This window comes from Onychostruthus taczanowskii, unplaced genomic scaffold (genome assembly GCF_017590055.1).
Source record: "Onychostruthus taczanowskii isolate IOZ18803 unplaced genomic scaffold, ASM1759005v1 scaffold5, whole genome shotgun sequence".
Taxonomy (NCBI): domain Eukaryota; kingdom Metazoa; phylum Chordata; class Aves; order Passeriformes; family Passeridae; genus Onychostruthus; species Onychostruthus taczanowskii.
In genome coordinates, this window is record NW_024502568.1 from 11,797,773 (window position 1) to 11,817,160 (window position 19,388).

The window sequence follows — 19,388 nt, forward strand, 5'->3', positions numbered from 1 at the left end:
AAAATTTAAAACTTAAAAATGCATGCGCACAAACAAAACTGTCAAGCCTCTCTAGTTCCCCAGGGAAATCACTGGAGTTGTGGATATTGTGGGTGAATATTCCTTAAGGCAAAGTGAGCTCAGTGTCTCTCACAAGGCCCATCTCCACCTGTGCCAAGTACCTGTGTGGCTTTGACACAGGGTGAAACTGGAGAATATTTCCTAAGAATAAGCTCAAAATCATGTGTTGGATGTTGCTCAACACCTTTTCAAATCACTGCAGATATCTTGCTTAGCAACAGTCAGACAACTTTCCCCTGCACTTTTAATTCCCTATGGAATTGAAGGAGTTTTCAGAGAGCTCCAGGAAAAAATTATAAAGAACAAAATAATGAAAAATTAGTCAAATGTGACCAGCTATAAATCCAAGCTGCAGACTTTTCTCAAGAACTATGATTAAAAGCTAATTAGCTAATTTCTAAAAGCATTTCAGCTAATTTCTAATGGAGAAGTTTGTGATGCTTGTACATCAGCTCTGACATTACTTTTGGCAGCAATCACTTATATTTTTATGTAATGAAAGGACAGTTATGTCCTGACTATAGGACCGCATTAAGAATTAAAGAGCCTTTTAAGGAGGACTGTAAAGTAAATTTGCTTCTCCATTTTGATGCTCTGTGTTTCAAATACAAGCTCACTTTCCTGCCACTGTCTGGGCAGTGAGGCAAAAGATTTAGATTATTCCTATTTTTAATTTCCCACCTCTTCCTTTTTCAGCAGGTATGGTATGTTGGCTCTGCTTTACTTCAGTATTACCATAACCTTGTTGGAAGTTTCATTTATTTACTGGGAACTTCACTGCCTGCATCTTTTTCAAAGAGATAAGGCTTTTGAATAATTAACAAAGATACCTTTTCCCACAAGTTCATTAGCTTATTATTTATATCACAATAGAGCAAAGATCCCCAGTTATGAGGCCAAATCCAACCCTGTAGACTCTGTACTGATAGGCATGACAGCATTTGTCCCAAAGAGCTGACATTCTTGGAGCCAGAACATAATGTGCAGAGCAGACAAGGACAAAGACACAAAACACGATGTGAAATCTCCACGTGGACGCCGGCTGCTTGGGGAACAGCTGCACCCAGGATTATTCATGGAACGCTCTAGGGGTCAGTTTGAAACCTCTGGTCCACATCTTGGCTGTACTCTAATGCTCTGTACTCACAGGAAAGACTCTTACAAAGAAAGGGAAGTTGAAATACCTTCCCTCTGCTCCTTTCCAAACAGTCTCACCACCGGCATTTATAGGACACAAGTTTCTATTTCACTGAAAAGAAACAATGCTGAAAGTCTTCGTCACCATTTTGAAAGATGACTTTTTTAAAATGAAAACTCCTGTAAGGTGATTGGAATGCTTCAGTTTCTTTTTGGGTAGGGAGGTTTGACCCAGAAAACATGCTTGTCACTTGAAATGCAATTTCCTAGCTAGTTCATGTACATCACTAAAATGATCCAATCTTTCAGCAAAAAGATAATCAGAAACAACTAAAACTTCCAGACCAGCACCCAGATAAGGAACCAACAGAGAAAGGTAGAAAATGACACAGCATTCTTATTACTGAAGTTCCTTATTGTTTGAATAGTGAATTTTGCCATGTATAGTCTCTTCTGGATTCCAAAGATGATGCCTGGGCCACAAGAGTGCTGGCTCGAGCCCCACAGCCTGCTGGCACCACCTCCTGTGCCTGTCCCAGGTGGGGGGATCCCTGTACAGCTGCTCTGCTCTCAGCTGGACTTCGCACAACACCTCTTGTGCATCCAGGAAGAAATGGAAGCCAGTTTGGTACTTTTTAAAAATTAAGGTCCGACTAAACTGGAGACTTTTGTTTTCAAAGTCTGCAACAGTTCATTTACCAGCTGCCTTGGGGAGAATTCACTGATAAAATGCTCTAATGGAAGGCATTTTATGCAGCTATGCAACTGCACAGTTGCAGTTTTGCCCAAAATTTAGAAATAACAGGTGCCTGCACAACTGGTTTTCTGGAGAGACAAAGTGGACCTTAAACTGTAATACACAAGTATTAAACACAGTGTTACCATGCAGCCAGAACACAACAGAGAGTAGAAAGAACTAAAGACAGCACAAACCAGGCAATCATGATACCCAATACAAAACCTGGCACTGCTAAAACATAAATAGCAATTACTGGGATACATTATTGCATTACTCCTTTATTGGGCCCCAAAGAAAAAAACTTCATGTCTTTGACAGAATCTTGAAAACCCTGAACTATCCAAGGCATCAACACCTCACTTCTAGTCAGTGTTATCTACTTGTCCCCTGTTTCTGTGCTGCTCTACATCTGTCCCAGTCACTTTGCTTTACACTTCACTTGCCATTTATCAAGCTGTCATATGAAATAAAACAATAACAAAACCAAACACCATTCATTTCATTTGTCTGCAAAGTTATTTACAGGTATTTGTTATTAGATTTCCTGCTGAATGAATGAAGATCCCAAAGTTAGTGCACTGTGTATTTCCAGCAGTAACCAAGGAATAGGATTGATTAAATTATAAATTATGATTACCGCATTTGAATTTTAAAAATTTAGAATAAAAATAGAGTCACTGAATTGGTTCTTCAAGAAACTAGCTAAAATTTCAGCTAACACATGTGCAGTGAAAGAAATATGTTACTAATATAAATAAGGTAAATGAGTACTATGGACCCAACTAATACTAAACAAAAAAAGAAAAAATAATTGTTTAGTATTTTCTCATCTGATTTTCACTGCTGTGCACTACATTAGAATGTAACAATATTCAGGTTCATGTTATTCAAGATGTTAACCCCTGTATTCAGACACATTTGATTTTCCTTGAAATCATCCAAGCAAAGCTGTCAGTAAGTTTTCATTTGTGTGAAGTAATAGACACTGGAAAATGGCATGTCAGCATTAATGCAGACATTCTAGGATAGAAGGATTCCTTTCACATTACACAAAGAAATCAAACCTGATATATTTGCAGTCTACTGAATTCCATCAAACTTTCCTTGTTTTAAGGAAAGTCTTCTCTACTTAAAAGTAATCACAGGAAGCTGACAGCAATATAGGATATAAAATAGATGCCTAGTGTGAATCTGAGTGTTCCCTAAAAGAACCTGTATTTTAAAAAATCCTTTCAAAAATGGCAAAGTATTTGAAAAAGAAATTTTTCAAATTTCTGGTGTGTATTAGTCAGCAGGAGAATCCTGGAAGTTATCTGAAATACTTGACACTAATTAAAATTAACTCTTTGGTGCCAGCAAGATACTTTTCTGTATCTAGGTCAATTTTTGCACAAAGTTAAAGCAGCACCTGGCATGTCTTTGAAGACAGAGGATGCCTCATTGATTTTTTTTTTTTATTGATTAGTTCTGAACATATAACATAAGCTGTTCTCGTTCTTATTTGTCTGTTTCGCAGAGTTTTGCACTAAAACGACCTGAAACTCTATACTACACATTTCTGCAAGTCTTTGTCCATAAAAGAACAAGATGCACCATGGCAGGTGCCTGCAGATTTCAAAGCAGTGCACTCTAAGCTGTTGAGAGCAGCAGATCTCTTGCTGTTGTACTGGCAAACCAGTTTGTCAGCAGGACACAATTATGATTAAAAACCCCAATAAATCTCATCACAAGTCACACAAAATGTTGTTCTATAATCCTTGCTACCTGTGGCTTCAGTGTGGAAGCTAAGAAGCAATTCCAGTAGAGAGCATGGCTGTGGGGAAGCAAGCATCCAGCTCTCTGGCCTGCTAAGTATCAGACAAGGTTAACCTGTCATTTTCTAGGGGCATTCTGGCACCTGGAGTCAGGCATGTGGCAAGTGCCTTTGGAGAGCCAGATCCAGATTCTTCTATGCTCTGGCATGTTTAGAAAAAGAATATCAGTACTGTCCAAGGTCCCTATGCCTTGCAGTTCCTTGCCAATTATGCCTCCTAGATACGAATTTCCACATCATTCCTCTGTCTCAGAAGGATTCTCTGAGTGCCTCAAGTCCCTCATAAATGTTTATGTTGCTTTTTAAGTCTTGTAAGTCGTTCTGCAGGTTCCTAAATTATTCCTTAACTGATTAGGCCTGTGCATTTTCAGCTTCAAATCTACAATTATAGAGGAAAAACATTATTTCCCAGACAGAGCAGCACAATTACAAAAAAAGTCTCTCATTTTCCCTTTGTCTGAGGGTTTGATTACATGTTCTCAGGCAAATCAGATATCCTGAGATTCACTTGACTCATCCAGTGAGCACGAACATTATCCATCTTTGTCTTTCCATAGCACTTTATAATCCCAGGATCTCAAAGCCAAGTACCAGGAGAAAATACACAGTTTCTCCCTGAAGGAAAACCACCCAGTGCCACAAGGAAAGCCATAGCCATTTTGATTTACAAAACTACACTGGGTGAGTGCTGAGTACAATCCAGCAGTCAGAGAAAGAAACCCCCAAAAATTAAAAAAATCTTAACTACCAGAGGTAGAGATTAGTATCAGTAATTTACAAATTACCTTTTAAAACTGTTAAAACCCAACAGCAAGCCAACTTAACTTGCCTCCCAAACTTTCTTTATTCTCTATCTTTCCCTTTAATTTGCTTCCTGTGTCTTTTACAATGGTTTCCTGAGGTTCTGATCACAGTATCATTGTGGCATCAGTCTACTGGAAGCATAATCCTGGAGATACTCCTTTTAAAGGATAATTTAATTTAATTCTTAAATAGGAGAAGAAAATTAATTTCCTCTGACTCCATCCTCTATTGAATACTTAAACTTGCACAATCATACATTAAAGAAATAGACTCTATCGACTTTGAAACCTCAGGATTTATCACTTAGATATTCTTCTGGTGTCTATCAGAGCAAAATTTCAAAAAAAACTTTTTAAAAATCCAGTCACTAGGGAAAATAATTTTTTCACACTGAAATGTCTAAGTGTCTTTTCGTCAGGATTTATCACTTAGATACTCTTCTGGTGTCTATCAGAGCAAAGTTTCAAAAAAAAACTTTTTAAAAATCTAGTCACTAGGGAAAATAATTTTTTCACACTGAAATGTCTAAGTGTCTTTTCCCATCTCTAGTAACAGGCACTTAATGAAGAGGAAAAAAAAAACTGACACAGAAATTCCTGAGACAGTTCACTTTTCTAAATGTGAATAAAAATAAAAACACCAAAAGATCGCATTATATTAATTTAAATCAAATGTTGATGAGCCTGGAAAAGTGAGCAGCTTCAGAAATGAGATGGCAACTTACTGCTTGAGGCAGACAGTTCTCTTGGGCTGGAGGACATCGGCTGAGCACACATCTGACAGAGACAGTCCCTTCCATTAAAGGTAACTCGATCTCCTGGTGGAAATGGACGCCTGGAAAGTTCAAGAGAAAAATGTATTTTTGCAAAGGTTATGCCAGAGATTTTCCTCTGTTCCCCACGCCTTGTGTTTTCTGCCTTCCTCCAGCGCAATCAATATTTTACAGAAACTCAGGCCAAATAGTTTCTGCAATGTGGCCTTGGCAATGCCAGGCACTGGAAGAAATCCAATCCATGGATGCAAGCAGAGCAGAGGTTAGACTTGCCTTGTATTTTCACTTTAAAAAGATTATCAAATGTATTTTATCTGAATAGCAGAGACAGTGAAATCTGCTAAGACACAACAGCTACGTTTATGAAGGTCTCAGCGTAATGCTGTGAACAGCAAATGGTACAGAAGAAAACTCAAAGAATCAGAACTGTTCTTGAGGTTGGCGAAGGAATGTGGAGCTAGTCACTCATAAATGTTAAGAATGTGTGTTAGGCAGCAGTTGACATTGCTGTTAACTCTTATTTGGTGCCTAAATCAGAGGATGAACAACACTTAATAACTCCAGATCTTTACTAAGGAGTATTAACTGCTGAGTGCAGACCCCCACCTCACTCCAAAACTGCTGAGCAAATCTACTGCTGATTTCAACAAAACAAAATGTTTCAGGCATCGTTTCCTTTCCACTGCCATCTCTAAATAGGCCAAAAATAAATCAGCAGCAATACTGAATTTCATTAATCTATTTCAAAGACTCATCTTTTGTTCATTCAACATAAAAAGATTGATGCAAGTCAATGTGCAGAAAATTGATGTCATGTTTCACACTGTCCCTGGGAAATAAAACTGCAACGTATACATTATATGATTACCAAAATGCAGGAAATGCACACCCTATTTAAAATAGAAAACAACCAAGATTCTTTCAATAGAAAAGGGCTTGAAAAATATACCAGGCTAAAGGACAAAGTACTTCAACTACTTATCAGAGACAGGAGTTTAAAATGCCACCTTTCTCCGATCTACAGAGCCATATCTAACTCCTTATTACTTGCTGCAGAACTGAAGACTGGTTCTCTTACTGGGGACAAGAAAGAGTCTTTGGGAAGAGGGGGAATCCCAGTAGTCCCAAAGCCACGTGCTCTTATGTGATTGTTGGACTGTCCTCAGAGCTCAAATGTAGCATCCAGAATTTTGCTTCATTTCTCCCACCAGGTGGGCTGATCACATGAGCTCAGGTCATTATCTCAGTGTGTAAGCCTGACACTTAATTCTTTCAGAAATGAGAGCAACTTTCTGAGAACCGGGAACTACATGTCATACAAAAGCCATGTTCCCCATATAAATGAGTGGCATTTTCAAGACTTTTCAAGGCAGATCTGCAGCAGATCTTTCATAACAAAATAAATGCATTCTCAAGAGAAAACTGTCTTGAGACTTGCATCTGAACGCGACACCTTTCCTTCTGTTTTCCTTGAACTGGGTTCCTGCCATGCTGTTTGAAGGGATGACTTACTTGCAGACAGTACAGGCAAAGCAGCTTGGATGGTAAGTTTTCCCCAGAGCTGTCACTACTTCTCCTTCCACGAACTCCCCGCAGCCATTGCAGCGGGTGCCGTACATGCGCTGGTAGTCCAAGGTGCAGAGATATTCTCCATTCTTAATAAAAAAGCCTCCTTGTGCCAGGTCACAGCCACACACTGGAAGAAAAAAACAAACCAGACAGATTAGAAAAATATCACTGCTAAGGATGTCAGCTGCTCAATTGTATCAGTAAAAGGGTGAAGAGCCAGTCAAGGATTTCTGTGACTTGGCAGGTTTTCCACTGTGAAATGCCTATTCACTCAAACCAGAACACATCACAACCAGGTGCCTGTTTTGCTTTGAGAAAATATTCAGAGTCCTACATTGGCATTTCTGGTCAACACAGAGACAGAAAGCAATCCTGCCTCAAACAACCAAACCCCATGAAGAGAAAGTGCCATGGGAGATTGAATTTCACACTGTGCCTTTAGCTTGGATTCAACAAAGAATTCGAAACTACCTATTCAGTGTTCCCCTGTGTATCACCAAAAATTTATACCCAGCTCCTCCCAGGCACTTGGGTTTCTGGCACTCCTCCTGATCCTGTATATTGCTGTATCTGTGTAATTCAGTAAGAGAAACCACTCTTCACAGCAGTCTAGCATGTTAACTTAACTCTGTAAGGAATGCCATCTCATCCCCCCTCATAAGATTCAAGTATGTTCAGATCAAATATCAGAAATATTCAATATCAGAGATTCTGAGTATTAAGGAAAAATAAATAAGCAGTATACTAGGTCCTTGCAGTTACACGGTCCTTGAAAAATTAAAATATGAAATACAGAAAGATTATCGGGGAACTGGGTTCAATTCCTCTTTCTGCCACAAGTCCCAAGCACAATACTGTACCCAACATTCATTCTCACCACTGTTATAATGGGCTAGTATCTTATTAGCTACCTGCCTTGAAAATTAAAATTGCAAGGCATTTGGGGCAGAGATTGCAAATTTCCTTTCTCTGTTGCTCAGCCCTGGAGGTCTAATGACTGCTACTGTAGCAATAATTAATAGAACAACAATAAACAGTACTAAAATGCAGCTTAGAAGGAAAGCACTATCAGTACCAGCATTTTTCTGGTTTCACATTTCTGCATAGACAGTGATAATATTCCATGTGCAAACAAATTACATTTCATGGTGGCATTAAATCCACAAGCAGCCAAAACTCAATTATCAGTGACTGAGGAGAATTACAAAGAACTACTGTTAAGGCTCTGTTAAAATGCTGCAAAAGATTCCAAGCTGGTTTTTTTTAGGTAAACCTCCAGAAAAAAAAACAAAAAACAAAAAAAAAACAAAAAAAAAAAACCACAAAAACAAAAAAAACCCCAACACTTTCAGTCCTTTTTCTTCTACTGATCTCCATTTTCTTTAAAATATTATTTTCAAATTAACAGTAAAATATCCTGTTAGGTAGAATGTACAGGTAACCTTTACACCACAGTTTTCCACTGCAGGTCCAGTGGAAAACCTGCTTACAATAGGTTTGCTTCTCTAAGTTACTTTGTACAGATCATTACCATTAAATCATGTAGAAATTGAGAATTCTGCTTTAATGTTTAAAAGATGCTTTAGAAGCTGCTAAATTTCATGAAGCGCTATGGAGTACTCATGTGTCTGTGTGATTATTTAAATTGTAGTTTGTAATTTACCTAGTAGCTTTAACATCCAAGTATATCTATTTTTCAGCCTCAAGCTGAAGGTGCTCAGTGTGCAGCTGGGTGTGCCTCAGGAACTGCATGTGTGAAGTCTCTGGCTCTTTGCTATGATCCCCAGTTCTACCAGAGAGTCACTTTTTGAAGAACTCATTTGGTCACTGCAGCCCCCTTTACCTGCCTAGGCAAGGCTCTAATAAGCTGGGATGATCAAAAGTAACTTTCAATATCACTTCTGTTCTAGCTTCTTCTGAAAACCCAGCTTCAGCATCATAAAGAGGTGGCAGATCATTGTTTGCAAAAACTCCTACAAACCAGGCAGGAAAGGGTTCATGCACTCACAGTTATTATGCTCTACCCTCTTTCCATGCATGGCCACAGGGATTCAGTGAAAATGGGGGTTAAATAGTTCACAAGTCTTTTAGAGACAGCAATTGCTATTGTCAAAAGGAATCTCCTTCTACTGCCCTTTTCCTTACGAAGTCTTCTTTCTACCATTTCTACTAATCTCTAACTCATTCTGCAAATAACCCAGAATGTCTGAGTTAAATTCTCCCACACTGGCAAGCCACGAACTCAGGCCCAAGCAGAAGTGCTCATGATGTGAGCCCCCAGCAGATTCATTGTCTCTGGCATCCACACAGCAGGAAGCACACACCAATCTGCAAGAATTAGAAACAAGCCCTGGCAACCCCACAGTGCAAGGGATTTTTGCAGTCAATTTAGCACATGTGTTCCTATCGCTAATCACAGCTTTAAGCTACATGGGAAAAACAAGGGTCACCCAGACTGTTAACAGCCATGGCTGGAAAAATGCTATTCCAGCCGGCTGCTTTCACTTTGAGTCAGAGATCAAATCAGAAAGGACAAACATGGCTGTACCCACACTCTATGTACAATGAATGTGGTGTGTAAGAGGGAGGGGATTTGAGCAGAACTTTTTCCTTCTTTTTTGCTCCTTTTTGCAACTGTGCAGAGGTATGCCAAGGTATCCCCTCAAGCTGACACATATTGCCTGAGCACACATATTTATGACCACTATAGAAAACCACAAAAGAGGGGACAAATTGCATTTGTCTTTTATTAAAAAGAAAGACCATATGCCCACCACTCTTCATGCCTCAAGCAGCAGAGGCAGTGAAGAGAAATTAGCTGTGAACTCTACATATGTACAGTTCATTCTGATGGTGTGATCTATGCAACTGCTGTGGTACGCATATCATGTCATCAAAGAAAAATTTATATCTAAATTATGGCAGTTAACTGTAAAAATGGACCTATTTTTTTCCTATACCGATGGGGAAAATATACTTTGAAAGAATTACTTTGTGGAGCCAATAGTGATGCACAAATCATGTTTGAAGGCAAAAAGCAAGAGGTATTCTGTAAATATCCATCACACAGAAATAGTTCTACAGAAGAAAAACATTTCCCCAAGCTCCTTCCTGCTCAGGATGATGGAAGAAATTCTGTTTTACAAGACCAAAACCCTCTTTCTGAAACAGGAGACACTGGGGAGCACTTCTGTTCCCTAAGGTACCACAAGCATAGAGAAAAAAAAAGCCAGCATTTTTTTTAAATGAAAGAAGAAAACACTATCTTCAAAAGCTCTTGGAGGCACTCAGCCTTTCTCTCAGAGTCTGTATATCAAAGAATTTCATATTCCAAACAAACCATCCTGCCTCTTTTGTGAATGGAATAAGCTGGAATATAGTTCTACCTCCCACTGTATGGAAAACAGCCACCCACTAGCTTTTTCTGTCTTCAACTACTCTCTGGAGCTCCTGTTTTGCATCCTTGGAGAACAAAAAGGTTGGAGATACTGCCAGGGCTGCTGTCAGCTCCCAAAGCTACAGGGTCTGTTGTAGAAAGCTGGGCTGGTCAAGAGCAATCCAGCTGCCTGTGAATCCAGGGACCTGGACCATTCTTAGGGTGAGTCACTTCCAAGCTTTAACGGTGATGATAAAAATTAAGAGATCAGAGTTTTTTCAAAGAGAATGAAAGCAAGATTTGTTCCTACTGAGCATTATTTAGGATTTCCATAGCCTTATTGTCAGGGAGAGTTGAACTCCATGTTGATGTTAAGTAAAAATTGTTTCAGCACTGAAGAAAAAAAAACACACAAGGAGAGTCTGTGAATCTGAGCTCTCAGTCTGCAGAAGTGAATGCTATTCATTAAGAAAATTCTAATGATTTACTTTGTTACTGTGCACTAAATAAGGTGCAAATTTAATTTCCTGTTGGGGTTTTATTTCCTTCTTGTATTTTTCAGCTTCATGGAATAATGGTGCTGTTTTCAAGCAGGGAAATAGTCATACAACAGTTATTCTTAGGACATAATGGATCTCTTGTTTGAAGGTAGAAAGGAATTTGGAAATGTTTCAGTTTATCACCTACATCCAAAAAAATACACATCTGTTTCTTTTTTTTTCACATAAGAGTTTAACAAATCCCATATTGATGAAAGCAAGCTTCAAGCTCTTATTAAAGTTTCTGCATTTCAAATGAACCAAGGCTCCTTCTGCCTTTTACTCCTCTTACCAACACTTTTCTTGATGACGTTATTAATTTAAAGAATGAATACACATCCAAGCATCATTAGAAGAGCACACAAAACCAGTAAATCTCAGAAGCTGTGCTGCAGCACTGCCCTGGGAGGGAGATTGCAAGGGACCCATAAGAAATGCATCCAGCAGTTTGCAAAAGCTGTAAAAGAGATCCCAGTGATCATTTGTCACACTCCTGTCACTGAAGATTTTTTTTAGTCATACACTGATGAGAGATGCATTTTGATTGGAGCTATTTGATGTCCAGCATTCCCAGTGGTTCTGGAATCTCTTCTCATTTCAGCAGATTGACACCAGAAACAATGCTGGGAAGTCAAATTACATAAACATGGAACAAATACAGGAGACCTTAAAATCTGCTTGGGTAACTTGGTAGAAGAAAGGTTTAGCAGCTAAAACACCTCCTGAGCAAAGAACAAGTTTGCATTTCTCCCTTCTTCTCCTAAACTGGTCTGAGATCCCCCTTGGGAAGCATCCTCTAGTCTCCAGTCAGGCCTTTCTCCTCTTCCCATGAGAATCCCTGATGCTCCACTTCAGCTATCCTGCCTGCACCACTCCTGCACGCTGCTGTCATTGTGGCACAAGTAGCTCTCAGTGACTGAAACCCCTGGACATTCAATGCAAGCATTCACTCAGCTGAAACCAAAAGAAAATTCTGAGTCTCAGATGAGCTCAGTTTTAACGTGATCAGCTTTCCAATCAATGATGACCCTGCCTTCAGTCCTCCAGCACTGGAGACACAAATAATGCTGCATGGGGAGTTGTTCCTGTCTGCACCTGACTTGCACAAATTTCAGTCTTTCTAGCAATCCAACAGCCAACAGCTCAAACCTGAGCTCAACAGCCAGCAAAGAGCAGCTAGCTGTATGTAGTGCACCAATGTGACAGCTTCCCCACTGCCCCACTGAAAAACCAGTGGTTTGTGCACCAGGATGGAAACAATGGCAAGAATCATTCAACCATTTAAAACACCTTTCACATTAAACTAAGCACGAGATCAAAGTCATTTACAGGTCTGTGGGAAATGAACCTTGAAGAAAAGGCAATCAGTGGAAAAATGTCAAAGTTTAGCCTCGGGTGGCTTGACTAACTATCTAGAGGAACCATCTCTAAAAAGATTTTAAATAAGCAAACCCAGGAATTTAAGGATAGAACAAACCCAAACCTCATCCAAGCCAGGCAAATGAAGGAGGCACTGACCACAAAGCCAAGAAACTTTCTGTATTTTTGTAAGGATGCTCTGCCCTGCTCATCAGGCACCTGTTAATCATCCTGCTGCTCCTCTTCTTCCAAAGGGATCCAGTAGCTTTTTAAAATCTGACATGGCATCTGTCAGCATTCATCACTATCAGCCAAGTAGTGCAATTAATTTCATTTCCTGTCAAATGTTTGGTCCCTGAAGAGACCTCAAGCCCAACTAAACCAAGATTGGTATCAATCACTTGTCATTAATAGTATTCTAACCCCAACAGAAAAGTAAGGATCCACTTCAGAATGGGAAGAAACTGAACCTGAAGTGAAATGCCAGTAGGGATCACTGCAAGAAGAACAGTCTTCAAGACACAGCAGCTAAGATATGTAAATGCAGAAATGGCAATTAATCTCACAGCTGCAACTGAGGTTTGGTTTCACATCAAGCTACCTGAATGCATGAATTCATATCAGAACTCCACTCCCTGACATGAGAGAAACTTTAACCTCTGTTAGCTTCCCAGAAACAACAAATTCCCATTTAAGGTTTGGTTTCACATGAAGCTACCTGAACGCATGAATTCACATCAGAACTCCACTCCCTGACATGGAGAAACTTTAACCTCTGTTAGCTTCCCAGAAACAACAAATTCCCATTTCCACCTGGATCTTGGATTGGTGATTCAGAGCTCCAAGTGACCTCATATAATTCCATGATGCTCAGGGAGCATGTTCTACCCACACTACTTGTGTTATCACATCCACACATCAGTTTCTGTTCCAGAAGAATTTGTGAAAATGTAGAGTTCTTTTCAAACACTGCACTGGACATCTACTACAAGAATGGCCTCATATTTAAACTTTCCATCCACTGACACTGAACTATTTATAGCACTACCCAGCAGCCTGTCTGCAGCCTCCTCCTGCTGCCACTGAAGGAATCTGATGACAGATCAAGGGTCAAAGAACTAATGATTTAAAACACATTCCAACCTGTTGATATAGTGTCTGCTTACATGACCCTGACTTCTTCCCAGTTCTTCAAGGGAGGAAGATCCAGTTCAAAGTCAAAGGATTACAGAGCATCCCAAAATCTAAACTTAGGAAGCCCCCCCCCTCCCTGTCAGGCTCATTGAACTGCAGATGATGTAGCCTTGAAAAGCCCTCACGTAAAAAACCCAGACCTGTGCCTAGAACCTAAACATACCACAGAGGAGGATTCTGCAAGTTAAGCTCGAGAGACATCTAAATGAGGAGGGGAAAATCACCACATTTATTCCATAGTTAAGAAACTCCTTTATGCTGATTCATAACAATGTTTCAACAGAAGCTTAATTTTTTTTTTTTTTTCTGTAGAATACTCCGGGTTTGTGGAATGCTTCCTGGATGCCAAGACTTGGCTTTGCCTTATAATTAGCAAGATTATTAGCAGGTAATTGCCTTTTGATATTTGATATCGCTATAGCATGTGAAACATTGATACACAGTGAAACATTTTCACCTGACCTTTATTCCACATAATTGCAGATATCCCAGTCCTGAAAGTGTTCAAGGCCAGGCTGGACAGGGCTCTGAGCAACCTGGCCCAGTGATTTGGCAACCTGGCCCATGGCAGAGGGGCTGGAATGACATGATTTTAAATTTCCACCCCAAACCATTCCATGATTCTGGAACAGTGAGAACTAAAAAACTTAAAGACACCATCCATATTCTTATGGCTGGATTGTTTATTTATGAGATTAAATTTTTCTTAAGTCTACATTACTATAAAAAATCTAAATTTTCAAATTCATATTTGACGTCATGAATCTACTATTTGAAACACTCCTACCACAAACACTACCCTGTCTTGCTAAGATAATTCAGCCAATCTCTCCATGCACCAAAATCAAGCTATGTAAACTTTTACATTGTTACAATGAAAGCTTAAAGCTTTTTCTGTTAAGCAATACAGTGTACTGAAACCAGCTTTTCCCTCTAACCCAAAAGATGAATCACAGGCTTAATAATAAAGCCTTATTATAGCAATTTTGCTAGCCTCCAAGTTTCCTCTGCTAGTACATGCAATAGGGTAAAGTGAACTGTAATCAACTGACAATGGCAGAAAATTATCATTTGTATCAGATCACAATTTAAATTGAGATATTAAAATCTCTGCTCATGCACATTGTAATTTAGGGCCTGATCCCACACACATTTACATATGGAACAGCATTGCAGTGAGTAGTCTTAGTTTTTCCAGAAAAGTTATTAATGTACATAGATGCTTGCAAGAAAAACTTTTACTTCTTCATAAGCTACTAATTAATTCTTGTTAATGGTAATGTTTATTTGAGACAAACCCAATGATGTCTCCAGCTCAACCTCCTCATCTAACCTTCCCTCCTCTCAGCCTGCTGTTTCCATTGCCTCGTAAAGATTAACAATTTGGTATGGTAAGAGTAGTGTACTCCTGCTAAAACAGACCTTAGAGCTTATTTATTACACCTGGAGGTAATGCAGAATCCTATTAAATTTGCATTTTTAACACAAAACAGTGTAATTCCCTGGCAAGGTAAGGGGTTTTGTCATGAAACAGCCAAAGACAGCTGCTCTGAATGGTGTTCCTGGAGCTGCACTCCTAAATGTCTCTTATCCCTCCTCTGTCCATCATTCCCCTGTTAACTCCAGCTCCCAGTCAGCTGCTGCCTGCCTGAAATTCTTTGCCTATCGGGAGGATGGCAGAGCTCACCTTCCTGGGGACAGCCACACCATTTTCAGCTTTTTTGTTTTCCTATCAGCTCTTGTCAGGAGCCACAAATAGAAGCAGCCAGCCCTGGCAGATTGGACACAGCAGCTGGAGACACACAGCTCTCCAAGGCAGAGCCCCAGCCAGCTCCATCTTATCATGGGGGCACGGGAACATGTCAGTCAGTGAAGGTTTTACTGGTCATCTTTGGCAGGAAGCAGTTCCTCTGTTCTTAGAAAGATTCCAGAGATGGACAGAGCACCGAACTCCTGGGGAGGGCGATTGTCTGCTCACATTAGGTGACGCATGAGCGTGTCCCGAGCTGGCTGATGCACATGGAGACACAAGTCACCGTGCTCCTGCAGTGCCACAGCCACCACTGACATGCATGCCGAGCAGTCATGGAGTGCCTAGGAGCTTCTGACACAACCCAGGGAAGCAGGACTACACACAGATCAAATACACTTAACAGTATGATGTAAAGATGAAGTTGAGTGCGTGCATGGCAATAATAAAAAGGAATGTCATAGAGAGCAAAGAACAGGATCACACAAACTCTGTGACTCGTGTGACAGCCTTATCAAGACATGGATTTTTCCCACATCTTCTAAGTCTGTGGGTAAAAGTTTAAACACTTTCAGCAGGTATGAAAACAGACAAGTGTGAGCTTGTTCAAGTCTTTCATGCTATAGATGGGAGTTGCAGTCTCAAGAGCAAAGTTTAGTATATGAAAAAGATAACCAAGCCACCTGTAGATGCAGCTGATCCTGGTCCCAGTATCTGTTGGTTTTGCTGCCTAATTTTATAAACATTTTTTTGCTGCCTACTTTATAAACTGAGGGGGGTCTAACTCCACCTCCTGTAGAGCTGCAGTCATGTCATATTAAAAACCCATCAGACTAAGAGGGAAGAGAACCACTTACTTGAACAGCTGTGTCCCACTTGTATAAACCATATGGTCAGACAATATGCAATGTGAGTAAATAACTATGTGGCTTAAACAAAAACTGCACTCACTTAAATAACAATAAACAAGATCTGCAGCTCAGGTAAAACATTCAAAACAGGACTTGGAGCAACCTCCCATGCACAGGCCTTTCCTTTCTCCCTGTGAAGACAAATGAACTCTAAAAAGATAACACTCAGACAACAAACCAAACTAATAAGCACAGACTAAATGAAAAGCATGAGAAAAGTCTCTAACACTCAGCTCTGGCCCTTCTGAGCTCAAACTGGATTTACTTTCCTCCATTTCTTTAACAAGCTAATGGTACAAATCACAGTTCCATTTCCTCCAGAAAGAATTATTTCCATAGCTCTCCCTTCTCTGGTGATCTTCATGCAAGCACTCATAAGGTCAATATTATTACAGAATCTTAAACTGTCATCACAAACAGAAGCTACAATGGGTTTAGACATTCCTCTAGTGAAGGAAAGAACAAAACAAAAAAAATTATACTAGTAAATCCAGTCTTGCAACAGAATAGTCAAAGCACAAAAGCAGCTTATGAGTAAGTAACTAAAACACAAATGAAAGAAGAAAGTAGACCTCACCCCTCCTAAAAAAAGCAAGATTAATGTGGTGCATTCTTCAGGACAACAATTCCAAAGCCCTGCTCCATCTGCCCCCTTCTTTATCAGGAAGTCCTAAGGACACTGTTTGCTACCTGGCCTGAATTTTCATTCTCCTTTGTGACTCAAAGGGTCTCAGGTGGCCTGATGCTGAAAATATCCTAATCCAGTATCTTCTGTAAATTGAGACCACTACTCACTATGGACAAGAACAAGAAAATAAACAAATAGTTGCTGGTTTTGAACTGCTCAGGGATTATATGGCATCAAGTACTGCTTGAAATACAGCAGCTGTAGTAGAGAAAGATATATGCATTTCCCCAAGCATTCCAGAAACAGGGCAGACAGAGATCCACAGTGCCCTCTGGGATGGGCTGATGCCACTCCAGATTGGCACAGAAAAAAAATGTTAATATCTAGGTGAAAGGTAAGCATTTTTTTTTAGTTATCTAGCTGTATTTAACTAAAAACCACAGTTAATAAACCAGTTCTTAGATTCTAGACACTGATTTTTCAGCATACAAATAACTCAAGTGACCTTTTAAAAAAATCCTTTAGTGACAGAGGAAAACAACTACTTCTACTTTCTGCTATATTCCATATATTCAGGAAGCGGAAGAACAGAGCAACCACACAACTATTCCACCCACCCACATCTGGAACATGAAAACCATAACTGAAACTCAGGAACAGGGCTGGAGTCACTTTTCAAAATCTGGATCTGCAGTGTACGTGCTAGATATGGACTTAAAAAAGATAACTTGGGTTTAATAGAAGTGAAAAACTATGTGGTATTGATTCTGCTGCTGTGTTTTAGTTGCTCAGTTACTCTGATTTATTATTCCAGCACCTTTCTCCATGTTTGCCACCAGCTCTGCCACGTTCCCCCGGAGCCTGAGTCCCTTCCTGTGCTGTATCTCTCCCGTGCTGAGCTGGGACTGACTGTGGCAGACAGTGGTTGCACACAGAACTGGGTATTTCTCCTTATTCTCACCTTTCATCCTATGTTTTGTGGTTACTCAATTCAGCCAACTCTGCATTGGTGTTCATTAAACAGAAACTCTGTGAAGGAGCCAGGGTTGCCTCCTGCTCCGTGGCACCCATCTTCAAAGGCAATGAATTCACAAAGCATAGTTTTACAATTATTTAACGCTTCATTAAGCCTCTGTTTTGTAAAAAAACACAGTGAGTCTTTGTTGTGGTCACAGAGGGCTCAGTGGCATGAGCTGGAGTTGCCAAGAGCTCCTCAGGTCCTCCCTCTGTGGAATGGGCAGCACTATCCCCACTCCCAAGGCAGCTCCATAGCACAAAGCCTTAGAAAACCTTTGCAGAACCTTTCTGGTGGGTTTTTTGAAAGCAGATACTTTCACCAGTCAATTGAGTACAAAGGACCTTAATTTTCATAACTATCCTTAATGAAAGACAGTCATTGCTATCAAGAGTTTTTTAAAAAATTCCAGATCCTTGAAAAAGCACTTAGACCAAAAACTACAAAAAAGACAGAATTTTCCCAAGTATCACCACCTTTCTTTACCCTTCCCACCTTCAAATCCTTCAGGTACTGAGCAAAGAGTGTATTTTTAATGGGTTGATGCAGGAAGCACAACCTCCCATCAGTGGTCCAAGGCACATTTGCACAAATGGAGTCATTTCTAACAGACGAATATCCAGGTTTTACCTTTGCAGGTGAAGCATTTGATGTGGAAGTGTCTGGCTTGAACTCGGAGCACTTCACCTTTACAAGGCTCCCCACATTTGTGGCAGTGGATGACTGGCTTTTCAGAGGGGTGGTGGGGCTCCTGAGGATGGGCCACTGTAAAGCAAACAAACAAAAAATATTTCAACCCATACAAAAAGAATATTTTCTCCTATTCAAAACTCTGTGTTCTCAGACACTTTACACCATGATACAAATGTATCTGGTCACGTTTTATGCTCATCTAAAAAGTTACCACCATTTTATTTAAATACAGTCTTTTCATAAAACAGTAGTTTTAAAACTTTCACATCAACTACTGTTTCTTTCCATTGAGGCTGCTACAGAAGGATGAGGAAAACCTCCCTCCACAGTGTCAGTGACACAAAGTGTTTTAGAATGCCTGCCATTTTCTGTCCAAGAACATGAGTGTGTGCAAACCACTGGATGAGCACACAAGGAAAGTCCAAACTAATTTAATCCAGGAAAGTATATAACCCAAGCAAAAAGGATGGAAGGAAAGCAATTCCAAATCAAGTTCTGGGAAACCAGATGAACCAGATAGTCTGTATGCAAATGACTGCACTAAAAATAAACTACAAACATCTCCTTTTTGCTACAGCAGATACCTAATGCAGGGAAAGCACTCTTGAAGAGAAAATAAGCCAATATTATTTGTCTCTACTCCCATCAATTCTAGCAGAAATTACTCTCTGCATGCAAATTAGAGATAGTATGAATAGGCAGAAACTACCCATGTATTTGCAATATTGTCAGGGAGACACAATTCCAGGCAGGGGTAATCACCAACCCCACCCCCAGAGCAGAGCTCGGATAGGAACAGGAAAAGTTTGTGGATGTCATTGTCGTAATAAAAGTTTAATTGCTCCACATTTGGCTTCTGTAAAACATGTTTAACTTTCTCTTCAGATGTGGCAGCTTGGGGCCCTAACAGAAGTGCACGGGTGTAAGCTGGAGCAAGATTTAATCTCAACTGAACTGTTTGAAGTGGAAAGTATTACCCAGAATGTTCCCAAACAAACCTATGTTCCTTCAATTCTCCCTCCCACATCC

The 19,388-nt window shown here is 40.0% G+C and overlaps 1 protein-coding gene across 16 annotated transcripts in view; it reads right to left on the bottom strand.

The window, feature by feature from the left end:
* The window catches only part of ABLIM1 (actin binding LIM protein 1), a 191,157-nt gene that overhangs the window by 82,091 nt on the left and 89,678 nt on the right, over nt 1-19,388 (bottom strand). For all 16 annotated transcript variants that reach the window (XM_041415801.1, XM_041415813.1, XM_041415810.1 and 13 more), the window contains exons 2-4: nt 18,297-18,431; nt 6,838-7,021; nt 5,278-5,387 (exon numbers count right to left, since the gene is read on the bottom strand). In XM_041415801.1, the coding sequence (XP_041271735.1) occupies nt 5,278-5,387; nt 6,838-7,021; nt 18,297-18,431 (429 nt within the window). The remainder of the gene's footprint in view (nt 1-5,277; nt 5,388-6,837; nt 7,022-18,296; nt 18,432-19,388) is intronic.